General features: G+C 43.4%; 1 protein-coding gene across 1 annotated transcript; it reads left to right on the forward strand.

The window, feature by feature from the left end:
- The first annotated feature begins 7,506 nt into the window (after positions 1-7,506).
- LOC121531941 (tripartite motif-containing protein 16-like) lies at positions 7,507-15,914 on the forward strand. The gene is made up of 7 exons (XM_045205094.1): positions 7,507-7,544; positions 11,978-12,539; positions 12,746-12,835; positions 13,006-13,239; positions 14,252-14,408; positions 15,216-15,275; positions 15,367-15,914. Exons 1-7 carry the CDS (start codon positions 7,507-7,509, stop codon positions 15,885-15,887), a joined length of 1,662 nt encoding a protein of 553 aa, XP_045061029.1. The 3' UTR covers positions 15,888-15,914.
- Positions 15,915-18,009: the final 2,095 nt, after the last annotated feature.

An 18,009-nucleotide genomic window follows, 5' to 3' on the forward strand; every position in this document is an offset into this window, starting at 1 on the left:
CCTGCAGAGAGCTGGGACCAAAGTAACAAAGCCTACCATCAGTAACACACTACGCCGCCAGGGACTCAAATCCTGCAGTGCCAGACGTGTCTCCCTGCTTAAGCCAGTACATGTCCAGGCCCGTCTGAAGTTTGCTAGAGTGCATTTGGATGATCCAGAAGAGGATTGGGAGAATGTCATATGGTCAGATGAAACCAAAATAGAACTTTTTGGTAAAACCTCAACTCGTCGTGTTCGGAGGACAAAGAATGCTGAGTTGCATCCAAAGAACACCATACCTACTGTGAAGCATGGGGTTGGAAACATCATGCTTTGGGGCTGTTTTTCTGCAAAGGGACCAGGACGACTGATCCGTGTAAAGGAAAGAATGAATGGGGCCATGTATCGTGAGATTTTGAGTGAAAACCTCCTTCCATCAGCAAGGGCATTGAAGATGAAACGTGGCTGGGTCTTTCAGCATGACAATGATCCCAAACACACCGCCCGGGCAACGAAGGAGTGGCTTCGTAAGAAGCATTTCAAGGTCCTGGAGTGGCCTAGCCAGTCTCCAGATCTCAACCCCATAGAAAATCTTTGGAGGGAGTTGAAAGTCCGTGTTGCCCAGCGACAGCCCCAAAACATCAATGGAGGAATGGGCCAAAATACCAGCAACAGTGTGTGAAAACCTTGTGAACACTTACAGAAAACGTTTGACCTTTGTCATTGCCAACAACGGGTATATAACAAAGTATTGAGAAACTTCTGTTATTGACCAAATACTTATTTTCCACCATAATTTGCAAATAAATTCATTAGAAATCCTACAATGTGATTTTCTCTACTTTTTCCACCACTGTCTCTGACACAATGACCCTCCTCCACAGAGTCCAGACCACATTCACTGAACCCCTCTATCCCTGCTTTCTGATTGAGGATGGATGTTCTGTGAGGATACTGATACCAGAACATTAATGAAATGATTAACACAGAATATTTTCAGTCTTTAAACATAATTGAAACAAGTGTATTTACATTTTACAATAATGTCAGAAGAAGCATCTTTATTTCATGCAGCAAGAGTTGACTGGGGAGATGACTGGGGAGAAAACTGGGGAGATCTACTCACAGACAATGGCAGGTTATAATTCTATGAAACACAGTACGAGATTTGACGAGATTTGACGTGACTTCCGTCTCGCTTCCGCATTGTCTCCGTACTGCTGTGCTGTTTGTTGCTACTTGGCTACCTGCCAAACTATTCACGTTTTACTTTTAATAAACGTTTAATCAATCTTTGTGTTCAACAAATTTACCAACTTTTTAGTTTTGTCCTCACTCATCTTTTTTCGTTAAACTTTTTCACCCCGGACGTTTATCCCGAGACAGAAGAGTCATTTTCCTGTGCGTTTTAGCTGCCAACTTTACGTTATTTTCCTTTTTCCATCGCAACTTTTTTCCCTTATTCAACTTTTTCACTCCGGACGCTTTATCTGGACATGGTTCATCAACATCTTCAACAGCCGAAGCTAAGTAGTAACATTAACATGATGTCTTCTAATTGCAGTCGCTGTACTCATAATATACAGGAGAACGATCGCCTTACTGGCGAAAAATAGCTGTGCTACAAGCCCAGCTTCAGACGCAATCGTTAGGCAAGGGTAATCTCAGTGTAGGAAAGGAAGAAACAGCGTCTGTGCCACCAGTAAGTACAGACAGTAACGTTAGTATAAATCCCCCCGCACAGTCCCCGCAGCCGGACAACTTTCTCATGGCTTCTGGAGGGAAATACTGTTGGAATGCTCAACCGGTGTCGCTCATTCAGCCGACAGAAACCTTCAACCGGTTTTCCCCATTATGTAGCGAGTCGGAGTCGGAGTCTGAGTCTGAGTCTTCTCTAGTCTCTACTCCTCCCGTTACGGGGTCTGAGACGCCGAAGGCTCCCACCATTAGCTCTGACAAATTGAAAACCCTAGTCATTGGCGACTCCATTACCCGCAGTATTAGACTTAAAACGAATCACCCAGCGATCATACACTGTTTACCAGGGGGCAGGGCTACCGACGTTAAGGCTAATCTAAAGATGGTGCTGGCTAAAGCTAAAACTGGCGAGTGTAGAGAGTATAGAGATATTGTTATCCACGTCGGCACCAACGATGTTAGGATGAAACAGTCAGAGGTCACCAAGTGCAACATAGCTTCAGCTTGTAAATCAGCTAGAAAGATGTGTCGGCATCGAGTAATTGTCTCTGGCCCCCTCCCAGTTAGGGGAAGTGACGAGCTCTACAGCAGAGTCTCAGCACTTAATCGCTGGTTGAAAACTGTTTTCTGCCCCTCCCAAAAGATAACATTTGTGGATAATTGGCCCTCTTTCTGGGACTCACCCACAAACAGGACCAAGCCTGACCTGCTGAGGAGTGACGGACTCCATCCTAGCTGGAGGGGTGCTCTCCTCTTATCTACCAACATAGATAGGGCTCTAACTCCTCTAGCCCCACAGTGAAATAGGGTGCAGGCCAGGCAGCAGGCTGTTAGCCAACCTGCCAGCTTAGTGGAGTCTGCCAATAGCACAGTCAGTGTAGTCAGCTCAGCCATACCCATTGAGACTGTGTCTGTGCCTCGACCTAGGTTGGGCAAAACTAAACATGGCGGTGTTCACCCTAGCAATCTTATTAGGATAAAGACCTCCTCCATTCCTGCCATTATTGAAAGAGATCGTGATACCTCACATCTCAAAATAGGGTTACTTAATGTTAGATCCCTCACTTCAAAGGCAGTCATAGTCAATGAACTAATCACTGATCATAATCTCGATGTGATTGGCCTGACTGAAACATGGCTTAAGCCTGATGAATTTGCTGTGTTAAATGAGGCCTCACCTCCTGGTTACACTAGTGACCATATTCCCCGTGCATCCCGCAAAGGCGGAGGTGTTGCTAACATTTACGATAGCAAATTTCAATTTACAAAAAAAAAATGGCGTTTTCATCTTTTGAGCTTCTAGTCATGAAATCTATGCAGCCTACTCAATCACTTTTTATAGCTACTGTTTACAGGCCTCCTGGGCCATATACAGCGTTCTCTCTGAGTTTCCTGAATTCCTATCAGACCTTGTAGTCATAGCAGATCATATTCTAATTTTTGGTGATTTTAATATTCACATGGAGAAGTCCACAGACCCACTCCAAAAGTCTTTCGGAGCCATTATCGACTCAGTGGGTTTTGTCCAACATGTCTCTGGACCTACTCACTGCCACAGTCATACTCTGGACCTAGTTTTGTCCCATGGAATAAATGTTGTAGATCTTAATGTTTTTCCACAAAATCCTGGACTATCGGACCACCATTTTATTACATTTGCAATCGCAACAAATAATCTGCTCAGACCCCAACCAAGGAGCATCAAAAGTCGTGCTATAAATTCTCAAACAACACAAAAATTCATTGATGCCCTTCCAGACTCCTTCTGCCTACCCAAGGACGTCAGAGGACAAAAATCAGTTAACCACTTAACTGAGGAACTCAATTTAACCTTGCGCAATACCCTAGATGCAGTTGCACCCCTAAAAACGAAAAACATTTGTCATAAGAAACTAGCTCCCTGGTATACAGAAAATACCCGAGCTTTGGAAGCAAGCTTCCAGGAAATTGGAACGGAAATGGCGCCACACCAAACTGGAAGTCTTCCGACTAGCTTGGAAAGACAGTACCGTGCAGTACCGAAGAGCCCTCACTGCTGCTCGATCATCCTACTTTTCCAACTTAATTGAGGAAAATAAGAACAATCCAAAATTTCTTTTTGATACTGTTGCAAAGCTAACTAAAAAGCAGCATTCCCCAAGAGAGGATGGCTTTCACTTCAGCAGTGATAAATTCATGAACTTCTTTGAGGAAAAGATCATGACCATTAGAAAGCAAATTACGGACTCCTCTTTGAATCTGCGTATTCCTCCAGGGCTTAGCTGTCCTGGATCTGCACAGCTCTGCGAGGGCCTGGGATCGGGAGAGACACTTAAGTGTTTTAGTACTATATCTCTTGACACAATGATGAAAATAATCATGGCCTCTAAACCTTCAAGCTGCATACTGGATCCTATTCCTACTAAACTGCTGAAGGAGCTGCTTCCTGTGCTTGGCCCTCCTATGTTGAACATAATAAACAGCTCTCTATCCACCGGATGTGTACCAAACTCACTAAAAGTGGCAGTGATAAAGCCTCTCTTGAAAAAGCCAAACCTTGACCCGGAAAATATAAAAAACTATCGGCCTATATCGAATCTTCCATTCCTCTCAAAAATTTTAGAAAAAGCTGTTGCGCAGCAACTCACTGCCTTTCTGAAGACAAACAATGTATACGAAATGCTTCAGTCTGGTTTTAGACCCCATCATAGCACTGAGACTGCACTTGTGAAGGTGGTAAATGACCTTTTAATGGCGTCAGACCGAGGCTCTGCATCTGTCCTCGTGCTACTAGACCTTAGCGCTGCCTTTGACACCATCGATCACCACATTCTTTTGGAGAGACTGGAAACCCAAATTGGTCTACACGGACAAGTTCTGGCCTGGTTTAGATCCTACCTGTCGGAAAGATATCAGTTTGTCTCTGAATGGTCTGTCCTCCGACAAATCAACTGTACATTTCGGTGTTCCTCAAGGTTCCGTTTTAGGACCACTATTGTTTTCACTATATATTTTACCTCTTGGGGATGTTATTCGAAAACATAATGTTAACTTTCACTGCTATGCGGATGACACACAGCTGTACATTTCAATGAAACATGGTGAAGCCCCAAAATTGCCCTCGCTAGAAGCCTGTGTTTCAGACATAAGGAAGTGGATGGCTGAAAACTTTTTACTTTTAAACTCGGACAAAACAGAGATGCTTGTTCTAGGTCCCAAGAAACAAAGAGATCTTCTGTTAAATCTGACAATTCATCTAGATGGTTGTAAAGTCGTCTCAAATAAAACTGTGAAGGACCTCGGTGTTACTCTTGACCCTGATCTCTCTTTTGACGAACATATCAAGACTGTTTCAAGGACAGCTTTTTTCCATCTACGTAACATTGCAAAAATCAGAAATTTTCTGTCCAAAAATGATGCAGAAAAATTAATCCATGCATTTGTTACTTCTAGGTTAGACTACTGCAATGCTCTATTTTCCGGCTACCCGGATAAAGCACTAAATAAACTTCAGTTAGTGCTAAATACGGCTGCTAGAATCCTGACTAGAACCAAGAAATTTGATCATATTACTCCAGTGCTAGCTTCCCTACACTGGCTTCCTGTTAAGGCAAGGGCTGATTTCAAGGTTTTACTGTTAACCTATAAAGCGTTACATGGGCTTGCTCCTACCTATCTTTCCGAGTTGGTCCTGCCGTACATACCAATACGTACGCTACGGTCACAAGACGCAGGCCTCCTAATTGTCCCTAGAATTTCTAAGCAAACAGCGGGAGGCAGGGCTTTCTCCTATAGATCTCCATTTTTATGGAACAGTCTGCCTACCCATGTGAGAGACGCAGACTCGGTCTCAACCTTTAAGTCTTTACTGAAGACTTATCTCTTCAGTAGGTCATATGATTGAGTGTAGTCTGGCCCAGGAGTGTGAAGGTGAACGGAAAGGCTGGAGCAACGAACAGCCCTTGCTGTCTCTGCCGGGCCGGTTCCCCTCTCCACTGGGGTTCTCTGCCTCTAACCCTGTTGCAGGGGCTGAGTCACTGGCTTGCTGGTGCTCTTTCATGCCGTCCCTGGGAGGGGTGCGTCACTTGAGTGGGTTGAGTTACTGACGTGATCTTCCTGTCTGGGTTGGCGCCCCCCCTTGGTTTGTGCTGTGGTGGAGACCTCTGTGGGCTATACTCGGCCTTGTCTCAGGATTGTAAGTTGGTGGTTGGGGATATCCCTCTAGTGGTGCGGGGGCTGTGCTTTGGCGGAGTGGGTGGGGTTATATCCTTCCTGTTTGGCCCTGTCCGGGGTTTCTTCGGATGGGGCCACAGTGTCTCCGGACCGCTCCTGTCTCAGCCTCCAGTATTTATGCTGCAGTAGTTTATGTGTCGGGGGGCTGGGGTTAGTTGGTTATACCTGGAGTACTTCTCCTGTCTTATCCAGTGTCCTGTGTGAATTTAAGTATGCTCTCTCTAATTCTCTCGTTCTCTCTTTCTCTCTGAGAACCTGAGCCCTAGGACCATACGTCAGGACTACCGGGCATGATGACACCTTGCTGTCCCCAGTCCGCCTGGCCTTGCTGCTATTCCAGTTTCAACTGTTCTGCCTGCGGCTACGAAACCCCTACCTGTCCCAGACCTGCTGTTTTCAACTCTTTAATGATCGGCTATGAAAAGCCAACTGAGAGACCTGAGCCCTAGGACCATACGTCGGGACTACCGGCCGTGGTGACTCCTTGCTGTCCCCAGTCCGCCTGGCCTTGCTGCTATTCCAGTTTCAACTGTTCTGCCTGCGGTTATGGAACCCCTACCTGTCCCAGACCTGCTGTTTTCAACTCTTAATGATCGGCTATGAAAAGCCAACTGAGATTTATTCCTGATTATTATTTGACCATGCTTGTCACTTATGAACATTTTTGAACATCTTGGCATGGTTCTGTTATAATCTCCACCCGGCACAGCCAGAAGAGGACTGGCCACCCCTCATAGCCTGGTTCCTCTCTAGGTTTCTTCCTAGGCTTTCGCCTTTCTAGGGAGTTTTTCCTAGCCACCGTGCTTCTACACCTGCATTACTAGCTGTTTGGGGTTTTAGGCTGGGTTTCTGTACAGCACTTCGAGATATTAGCTGATGTAAGAAGGGCTATATAAAATAAAATTGATTGATTGATTGATTGTTGCCAATTACCCACCTGTCTAAATAAAGGTGAAACATTTTAATTGAAAAGGAAATTATTGTCACGCCCTGACATAGAGTTCGCTAGTTGGGTTGGTCAGGGTGTGAATCCATGTTTGCTATTTCTATGTTTGCCGGGTGTGGTTCCCAATCAGAGGCAGCTGTCGATCGTTGTCTCTGATTGGGGATCATACATAGGTAGCCATTTTGCCTACCTATGTTGTGGGATCTTGACTCTTGTTTGTGTGTAGCAATTGTGAGCTTCACGTTACTTTTGTTGTTTTGTCGTGTGTTAACTTTGTTAATAAACATGTATGCATTCCACGCTGCACCTTGGTCCAATCCTATATTCAACAAACGTGACAATTATTATTAAATAGTGGCAATATCATATCAGGATTTATTTGACTGTGAAGAATTTATAGTGCTTATGAACACTTTATAAAAGTTATTTTTCGTGTGACCAAATAGTCATTAGTCATGAGTGTTCTTTCGTTTTTAAGAAATAAAGGAACTTAGAAAAGCCCTTTGGTCTGTAACAACTGCCTGACCTTTGCCCAAGACCACACCCCTTACAGAATGCACACTCAGATTTAGCGTTTATTTCCCAGTCACAACCACCAATGCTTCTAAAGAGACACAAAGGATTTTATTTTACTTACAGAACTCTGCTGCTCAGTCAGTGTGTGTATCAACATGGCAGAGGCCATGGACCTGGGGCCTGTTGCACAAAAGTAGAATTAAGACATCCGGGATAAATGACTCAGCTGAGCTCAATGAAGCCAAAACATGTGCGTCCAGGCTTAATTGGTTGCACAAAGACCAAGCCAGGATGAGCAGACACGGATTCATTAAGCCAGGTGAAACCAATCCTGGATAGGTGCGCGCTCACGGCTCACTCAAATAGACCCCGCCACAGATCACAGATTAACTGATTTACCATGGCAACTAGAGCCGCGTACTTTTCCCCGTCGGAAGCACAAATCCTCATGGAGGCATACGAGGAGGTAAAAGATATAATTAAGAAGAAAGGCAACACCGCCACAGTGATAAAGCAAAGAGAAAAAGCGTGGCAAAGTATTGCAGACCGCCTGAATGCGTAAGTAGTGCACAATTACACACTCACCGCTCCGCTGAAACATCACAATTACAATTCAAATATTTAATTCACATCTCCAAAAATGCAGTTGTACTGTAATTATGAAACGGTTAAATTTTTAATTGAAATGCACTGCAGATATGAGTGAAATTGTGTAAAGTAACTCCATCACACTGTATAAAGCTATGATAAATTTTTTGATATTTTTACTGAAAACAAGACAAAAATACCAAGTAATTTTTTGCAGTGTGACTCCATTAAATGTGTGTGTGTGTGTGTGTGTGTGTGTGTGTGTGTGTAGATTAAACATGAACGGGCCAAAACGGACATGGCAGCAGGTCAAAATCAAATACAAGAACATTCTGCAGAATGGTATGGTCCCTGACTAATATTTAACAAAGCACAAGCATATATTGTACCCAGAAGGTGCCTGCTCACACATTGTCTGTACTGTTTTAGCAGTGAAAAGAATACCCACAGACAAGGCACGGGTGGTGGGTCACCAAAGGCTGACCTTACCCCAGCAGAGGACATGGCCTTGGAGCTAAATAAAGGCAGGCCCGTCTTAGAGGGGATCCCTGGGGGGAAAGAGACGAGCATAGGTTCCTCCCAAGATGCCACCCGCTTCATTCAAGGTATGTCCTTCCATCTCTACATGGGATACAACCACATTCATATTGAATCAATTTGGACTGTCTGACTTTGGTTTACCTATTGCCTTGCAGTGTCTGGCAGCACTGTGTTCCTGTTAGAGCCACCAGCACAAGCACCAGACGATGCTGATCCAGTGAGTACTCCATCAAAGGCATACTGTAGGCCTGGCATGTCTTGTCTACTAGCTTCAATATGAATCCGATTAAATGTGATAGGGTGAAGGCCCCAGTGCAGCAGCAACAGCACATGATGGAGACGATGATGAGGAGGAGACCATCTCTCTGGATTCCAGAAGGCATGAGGTATCATGTTAAGACTGTGAAAGTACTATTTACTCTACAATGGTGAGGAGTCCTCATCAAAATCAAAAAATCTAATTTCTTTTACAGGACCCAGATGCTATACAGTGGGAAAACCAGCCTGGCAACATAGTGCGTATTAATAAAAGGACACCACATCCTGCCAAATTCCAGCTGCGCTAATTGTATTGTGTTCACAGAGCTCACAAGCTATCAGAAAGTTGTATGGCAACCACCTCCGGCGCCAAATAGAACTGGCAGACATAGACATTCAGTACAAGAAGAAAAAGATGGAAAATCTTGCACTGGAGTCCGAAATAAAAAAGAGGACAATTAGGAAACTGGACCTTGAAATAAAAAAACTTGAGAGGGAGGTGAGATATGCCTTCAATGTACACTGTATGCTAACTGTAACACAAATGTATTAATCATTATTTTTCTTTCCTCCCCCAGCTCCAAGAAGATGACACAGCTCAAAATAAAAATTAGGTATATTCTCGTAAAGTCAAGTGAGCCATGACATATGAGCTCTTATTGTGAGCACACAGGACGGTGGCATCTTTCTAAGGTTTTTTTATTTTCCCAGCAATCAGTACAACCAAGTCATCGTTATAAGGCATCGCCCTCTTTTGCCCACCCCCAGCACCAGGTGTGGCCACTAGCCTATATGAAGGCCCAAAATTGTGTGTTCCTTTCTGCTCTGACAATGGCATGCCCATTCGTGCGAGATGTGGTGGATGAAGAAGCACTTGTGCTGAGGAGAGCCTTCAGGCGAGAAAGGGTCTTCAGGGACCGGTTGGACCCACTGGCCTTCCCTGATGACCATCTATATGAAAGATACAGGTTTTCTGCAGATGGCATCAGGTATCTATGCAGACTACTGGGTCCCAGGATTAAGCACTGCACGGAGCCATGCACTGAGTGTGGAGCAAATGGTTTGTGTGGCCTTGCGCTTTTTTGCTAGTGGAGCCTTCCTGTACTCAGTGGGGGATGCAGAACAGCTGAACAAGGCCACAATTTGCCGCACAATAAGGAGTGTGTGTCTGGCTATCAAAGCATTAGCAGATGTCTTCATCTCCTTCCCTGGCCACAGAAGACTCTGTGACATCAAAGAGGAGTTCTATAGGATTGCAGGTAAGAGGATCTACAAATTACAGGACAACTGTTAACACATAGTAGGATACTCATTACTTTGTGTGACAGGTTTCCCCAATGTCATTGGTGCAGTGGACTGCACACACATAAGGATAAAAGCCCCTCAGGTGCCCATGAGGCCGATTTTGTGAATAGGAAATCCTTTCACAGCATTAATGTTCAGGTGAACATAACTTTTTGATATTGTCCATTGACGAACACTCTGCATTGCCAGTGATGTGCATTGATTGGTGTAATATTCCTCATCTTATGATTTCAGATGGTCTGCAATGCTGACTGTGTGATCAGCAATGTTGTGGCAAAATGGCCTGGCTCAGTCCATGACTCCAGAATCTTTCGGGCCTCTGAAATCTATCAGTGCCTATCACAAGGTAAGCCACACAACCCCTATTTATAACCATCATGGCTGTGTCAAGAATATCACTGTGTTTATGAGGTAGTAATGATGAGATTTTGTGTTGACAGGTGAATTCTCTGGTGTGTTGCTGGGAGACAGGGGGTATGGCTGCCAGCCTTTTCTCCTGACACCTTTCACAGACCCCCAGGAAGCACAGCAGGCCTACAACCATGCCCATGCCAGGACCAGGGCCAGAGTTGAAATGACCTTTGGCCTCCTGAAGGCACGCTTTCACTGCCTTCACAAATTAAGGGTCAGCCCTGTTAGGGCATGTGATATTACTGTGGCTTGTGCTGTCCTCCACAATGTGGCCTGCCTGAGGAAGGAGAGGGCCCCCAGAGTGCCACCAGCCATGGACTGGGACAATCCGGCAATCTTCCCTGATGACGACAGTGGTCGGCTGCTGAGGGACCAATATGTGTTGAATTATTTTAGTTAGTATGTGTGCTTTCAATTTTGGTTAAATATATCCTGCGGTGGCAGAGGAATTTGGGTTTTTTTGGGTTCGTTTTTTTTACGAATTTGGCCTCTTATGATGTTTGTGCGGTATACTGTGTGTAATACAAGGCTGCAGGGAGGCTACTGCATCCATTCATTTGTCTGTTCAGTTGATGTGTATGGATTTGCCCTGCATTTATTTTAGTGTGCAGACATGCAGGGTGTGTTATATACAGACCTTTGAATGTGTATGTATCATTTTGTATAATATGCTTGGATTCTGTGCTTTCCATCTTGTAGAGTCACTGTGACTTCAGTTTCGAAAAGGAGCTGATGGTTTACCTGCTTTGTTTTGTCCTTATTCAATAAAGGAACATAATGTTACACATTGTGTTTTTATATTCATATGGAATGTGTATTTGTTTATATGACAGAGTACTAGGGCCACACTGAAGAAAAAGGATAAAGTCATAAATTTATGAGGCTGGTTCTTTCTGCAGAAAAGCTACATATTGTTTTTACAGTTTTGATACTTATGACAATGTGATACTTAATATTCTGGCACATCAGCATGTCTTTGTTTATGAAACCATACTGAAGTACAATTTCACGAAATGCCCCACATCTGTCATTTTAACAACTGTCCTCCTTTAAAACAACTGGTTACAATATTATGACTTGTGTTTTTTTCCCCTCTGTGGCCCTAATATTCTATCATTTTATATATAGCCTTATAGTCTATGGGAAACTGTAAATTATCTAATGATAGCAACATCATCTAAAAATCATTTTTTATCCAAAATCATTGAAATTAATGATCACAAATGTTTAAATAATGACAGTGGGTCTAGTTATGTGATAACAATGTATAGTGAGCAGTGAAATAACTATTGGTTTCCATTTGTGGTGACTGCTGACTGACATTAGGGATGAGATTAAATAGATCCTGGAATTTAGCCTGGTCTGGAGCAGGCTAGCTCCACAGAATAAATCTCCATGGTAATTTATACCATAACATATCCTCCTGCCCCCTATCCATCTTTAGTGCAACCGGATTACGGATCAATTGAGCCAGGATCACCAAGATATCCTGGCTTAATCCCTTATCCTAGTTTTGTGCAACAGGCCCCTGATCAGTTGTTCAATCTGTTTGGAGATACTGAAGGATCCAGTCACTATTCCCTGTGGACACAACTACTGTATGGGCTGTATTAAAGGCTGCTGGGATCAGGACGATCTAAAAGGTGTCTACAGCTGCCCCCAGTGCAGGCAGACCTTTACCCCAAGACCTGTTCTGAACAGAAACCCTCTACTAACTGAGTTAGTGAAGAAACTGAAGAAGACAGGATTACAAACTGCTCCTCCAGCTCTCTGTTTTGGTGGACCTGGAGATGTTGAGTGTGACGTCTGTGCTGGGAAAAAATTCAAAGCCATCAAGTCCTGTCTGGTGTGTTTGGCCTCTTACTGTGAGACTCACCTCCAGCCTCACTATGAATCTCCTGTCTTTAAGAAGCACAAGCTGGTCAAAGCCTCCACACAACTACAGCAGAAGATCTGCTCTCATCATGACAAGCTGCTGGAGGTTTACTGCCGTACTGATCAGCAGTGTATCTGTTATCAGTGTGAGATAGATAAACACAAAGGCCATGATACAGTTTCCCCTGCAGTAGAAAGGATTGAGAGGCAGGTAAGGGCAACAACTCTAAACATGTCTTCCAGGATACAGTATATCTGAAAATATAATGATCAGAGAATAATTTAATGTGAGATAGTTACTATGTCTATATGATGGTACTAATGTGTGACAAACGTATGCTTTTAGAAAGACATAGCCAATATAAATTAACATCATGATATTCACGCTTTCATTCTATGACATGTGTTTCTCCTCAGAAGCAGTTAAGTGAGAACCAGACCAAGCAGAGAATTCAGGAGAGAGAAGGGGAGATACAGGAGGTGAAACAGGCTGTGAAGTCACTAAAGGTGAGTTTTACATGTTTCCACTTAACAGATAGTCCTCTATAAAGTTACTTACTATTCCTAAACGGAAGTCCAGTATAACTAGGGGGAACAGGCTGTCTGGGGTTCTGGTGAGAGCTGAGTGAATAGGCTGGTTAAAATGGAACCCCTCCTCTCTATGTTTGTCCTAACAGCGCTCTGCACAGGCAGCAGTTAAGGAAAGTGAGAGGATCTTTATTGAGCTGGTCAGCTCCATTGACAAAAGGCGCTCTGAGATGAAGGAGCTTATCAGAGCCCAGGAGAAGGCTGAAGTGAGTCGGGCTGAAGGACTCCTGAAGCGACTGGAGCAGGAGGTGGCTGAGCTGAAGAGGAGAGAGGCTGAGCTGGAGCAGCTCTTACACACAGAGGATCACATCCATTTCCTCCAGGTGACATCACTGACTCTCCTTCCACTGCAGCAGGTGTCACTCCTGAAGTGAAGTCATTGTCTTTCTCCATCATCACATTTTAATTGTCACGTGCTTCGTAAACAACAAGTGTAGAATACAATAAAAAATTGTAATATAAATAAAAATAGTAACACGAGGAATAAATACACAATGAGCAATGATAGCTTGGCTATATACAGTACATGGGGTACCAGTACTGAGTCGATGTGCAGGGGTATGAGGAAATGGAGGTAAATATGAACATATAGGTAGGGATAAAGTGACTAGGCAACAGGATAGATAATAGACAGTAGCAGCAGCAGCATATGTGATGAGTGTGTGCCTGTGTGTGTGTGTGTGTGTGTGTGTAGAGTCCAATGTGTGTGCATAGAGTTAAAAAGAGTTAGTGCAAAAAGGGTCAGTGCAGATAGTCCAGGTAGCTATTTGGTTAACTATTTAGCAGTCTTATGGCTTAGCGCTCCAGTCCCCTTTGCCATGCGGTAGCAGAGAGAATAGGCTATAACTTGGGTGGATGGAGTCTTTGACCATTTTTAGAGCCTTCCTCTGACACCGCCTGGTATAGAGTTCCTGGATGGCAGGGAGTTCGGCCCCAGTGATGTAATGGGCCGTACGCACTACCCTCTGTAGCGCCTTGCGGTCGGAAGCCGAGCAGTTGCCATACCAAGCGGTGATGCAGCCAGTCAAGATGCTCTCAGTGGTGTAGCTGTATAACTTTTTGATGATCTGAGGGCCCATGCCAAATCTTTTCAGCCTCCTGAGGGCGAAGAGGCGTTGTCCTCCCCTCTTCTTGACTGTGTTGGTGTGTTTGGACCGTGATAGGGCCTTAGCGATGTGGACACAGAGGAACTTGAAGCTCTCAACCCGCTCCACTACAGCCCCGTCGATGTGAATGGGGGCGTGTTTGTCCCTCCATTTCCTGTAGTCTACGATCAGCTTTTTAATCTTGCCCACGTTGATAATCTTTTACTTGTTTTCTGATCTGTCTCTGTAGAGTTTCCAATCTCTCTGTGTCCCTCCTGGATCTGAGGCCTTACCCAGCATCACTGTCTACCAAATCTCATTTGAGGATTTAAAGAAATCAATATCTGCACTAAAACAGCGACTGGAGGTTATATTCAAGGAGGAAATGGCCAAGATACCTGGGAAAGGTAGGACTTGACACACAAAAAACTGAAAAACCACAGCGTTATATCTTATTGTTATTTGGAAATGTTGGTACATAAAGATTATGTTGCTTTATCTGGCAATAGTATATCATATGGTATAATTAGATTTTGAACAGTAAATGTGAGATACAAATATTTTTGCTTGTCAGACTTTCTATATTGCATCTTTAACATGACATATCTCATGACATCTCTCTCTCTCTGGTTGGCGCTCTTTTATACCATTCTAGTTCTGCTGTCAGCGACCATAAGTACAGAGGAATACGGTAATATTGCTTTTGGGGCCAACTCAATATTAAATTATATTGGATTTTAGGTCGAAGCAACCTTTATGATAATGATGATTTATCATCTAATTGGTAGTGAGGAAAAAATCTAGAGGCAGATTCAAAGATGGTGATATTCTTGTCATGATAACTTTACCTCTCTCTCTCCAACTGAAGGCGTCCAGTTTGTGGATGAGCAAAGATCTGAGCTCATTCAGAGGGTGACCATGGTGATGCCTATAGCAGATGAACTGCTCCAGAGATGCATGCTTCATAAAGAAATGTACAATACAATCCGTGATGCCAGGCCCAGCCAGGAACAGATGAGACTGCTGTACGAGGTCCTACACTCAGGAGGCTCTAAGGTGAAAGCAGCCTTTTATGAGATTCTACGGGAAAAAGAACACTATCTAGTCAATCTGGGTAAGTGCACAAACATTTTAACACAACCGTTGTTGAATGTGTCCGGGGCCATGATGATCAGAGTGGATCAGCTATATTTGATTCTCTCTGTTTTCCATAGCAACAAATCTTCATGATGTTCCACTCCCCGAACCCAGGACCAGAGAAGAGTTCTTGAAATGTGAGTTTCAAACGCACAATTCCATGTACCCATGCATGCATGCACACACTATTACGTCTGCATTTTCACCTTTGTTTTGACATTTTCTCAGATTCCTTACCACTCACATTGGATCCTAACACAGCTCAAGAGTGCCTGTGTCTGTCTGAGGGAAACAGGAAGGTGACAAATAGTGGAAAGGCCCAGCCCTACCTTCACCATTCAGACAGATTTACCTACTTCTTCCAGGTGCTGTGTAAAGAGGGTCTGTCTAGAGCCTGCTACTGGGAGGTAGAGTGGAGCGGGGATTCGGTTAATGTAGCCGTCTCATATAAAGGAATCATCAGGAAAGGGGATGACGTCGCTGCGTTTGGACGGAATGATCAGTCGTTGAGTTTATACTGCTCAACTTCTAGCTGTACTTTCAGGTACAATTGCTTTACAACTGGTATAACTGTCCCCTGCTCCTCCAGAGTTGGCATGTACCTGGACCACAGGGCAGGAACTCTGTCCTTCTACAACGTTTCTGACACAATGACCCTCCTCCACAGAGTCCAGACCACATTCACTGAACCCCTCTATCCTGGGTTTACAGTTGATCACAGATCATCTGTGAAGATACTGACACAGTGATATAAGTAAAGGAGCTTTCATATGGTCCTCTGTAGCTCAGCTGGTAGAGCACGGCGCTTGAAACGCTAAGGTAGTGGGTTCGATCCCCGGGACCACCCATACACAAAAATGTATGCACGCATGACTATAAGTCGCTTTGGATAAAAGCGTCTGCTAAATGGCATATTATTATTATTATTATTATATTAAACTCAGTTTGGATTTAATCCATAACATTATGTTATTTCCCCTTTTTTTAAATAATCTTGAGCAGTTCTTAAAAATATGCTTAATATCTCTGCTGATGGAGTGCTGCTGTTTTCCCCAGCTCTGACATAACAGAAAATAGTAAGCCATGAGAAACTCAAACAAGGCCTAGTTCCAGTTTGGTCGTTAGCTCCTACCCCTTCAGTATGCACAAGTCTGACAGGACTGGATGGATGTAAGCAATATGGAGGATGCTTTTCTTGGCCTATTAGAAGAGCACATGGAGCCATCACCTATCGCATGCTTTTAGATCTGCAACACCAAAAGGTTAGGGAAAGGGGACCACAATGGAATCAGGCTTATACATACAGTAGGCTACAGGAATCTGTCAACACAAAGCACATACACAGTATGACATCAGAAATTACATACTTAACTTTTGTTAATTTAATCTGTTTTTTTGTTTGGTTTTTTTATTTCATATATTAACTTTATTGCTCTTTTAAAGCACTTCTCATGACAAAGCTAGTTTCGTAAATGTTGTTTCCACTGCATTTCAGCAACATCAAATATATCTGACGATGTTAAATCAATGTGGAAAACTGATTGAATTTGCAAAAAGTCATCAATGTAAGGAATTAAGTATTTTTTTCCACCCAACATTTAACCTAAATCCAATGACATATTGACATTTTTTGTTGATTTCAAGTTGAATTCACATTAGTTGACATCTCAACCAAATGTAAATCAAAACTAAACGTTGAAATGACGTCTGTACCCAGTGGGTACTGTTTGCTGAGACTCAATAAAAGGAGTACTACTGGAGCTACTACTGGACCTAGCTTCAAGACAAGAAAGAGGAGCTACTACTACTGGACCTAGCTTCAAGACAAGAAAGAGGAGCTACTACTGGACTTAGTTTCAAGACAAGAAAGAGGAGCTACTACTGGACTTAGTTTCAAGACAAGGAGAGAGAGGAGCTACTACTGGACTTAGTTTCAAGACAAGGAGAGAGAGGAGCTACTACTGGACTTAGTTTCAAGACAAGGAGAGAGAGGAGCTACTACTGGACTTAGTTTCAAGACAAGGAGAGAGAGGAGCTACTACTGGACCTAGCTTCAAGACAAGGAGAGAGAGGAGCTACTGCTGGACCTAGCTTAAAGACAAGGAGAGAGAGAAGCTACTATGAAAGCTTGGGTCTATAAGGTTCTATCTGCATTTTTGTCTAAATTGAGTTATTGACAGCCTTGTACTGTACAATGTTCTCTACCTATAAAGTACTCAAAATACACCAATTAATGTTAAGTTCCAAAGAATATAAAATAAAAACAAACAATGTGGGTTTGGAACTTTAAAGCCAATTATCTCAGAATCATCTTTTTGCAGATAGACTAGAGGAACTTAGTTTTTAAAAAAGGGAAGAGAAACACTTATTTTGTCAACTAAGTAGTTCCAACATTACAGTAAAGCACAAGTGGAGAATTGGGACAGAGGATGAGAGAAGCTAGCATTCTAGTTTACACCTCATTGGGGCAAGGGAACTTACAGTAGGAACTATTTAACACAACAGTTCCATTTTTACAGGAAACAGTGGAGAGAGAAAGCAACTACTGTACTGAACACCTTGTCAATATAGTGACAGTATTACACACAGAGGAGCTTCAGGCGTGAACAGTCAACATGGACCCAGCTCTGTGACAGAGAAGGAGAGACTTGGGGCTAGATTTAATCAGATTTACATCCTCATAGCTTTGTTGTGGCGGTGTCAGAGGTGTTACTGCATTAGAGCTGTCAAATCCACAAGCGCTCTTTGCGTTACCTTATCGCAGACACTGCCATTGGATGCATCAAAACCACAACTGACTATAATCCGACAATCCCATGCAGCCACGTTAGAAGTTCATGCAGCTGAGTTACAAGTTGAAACACTCAAATT

Source organism: Coregonus clupeaformis, chromosome 19 (assembly GCF_020615455.1).
Source record: "Coregonus clupeaformis isolate EN_2021a chromosome 19, ASM2061545v1, whole genome shotgun sequence".
NCBI classification, from domain to species: Eukaryota; Metazoa; Chordata; class Actinopteri; order Salmoniformes; family Salmonidae; genus Coregonus; species Coregonus clupeaformis.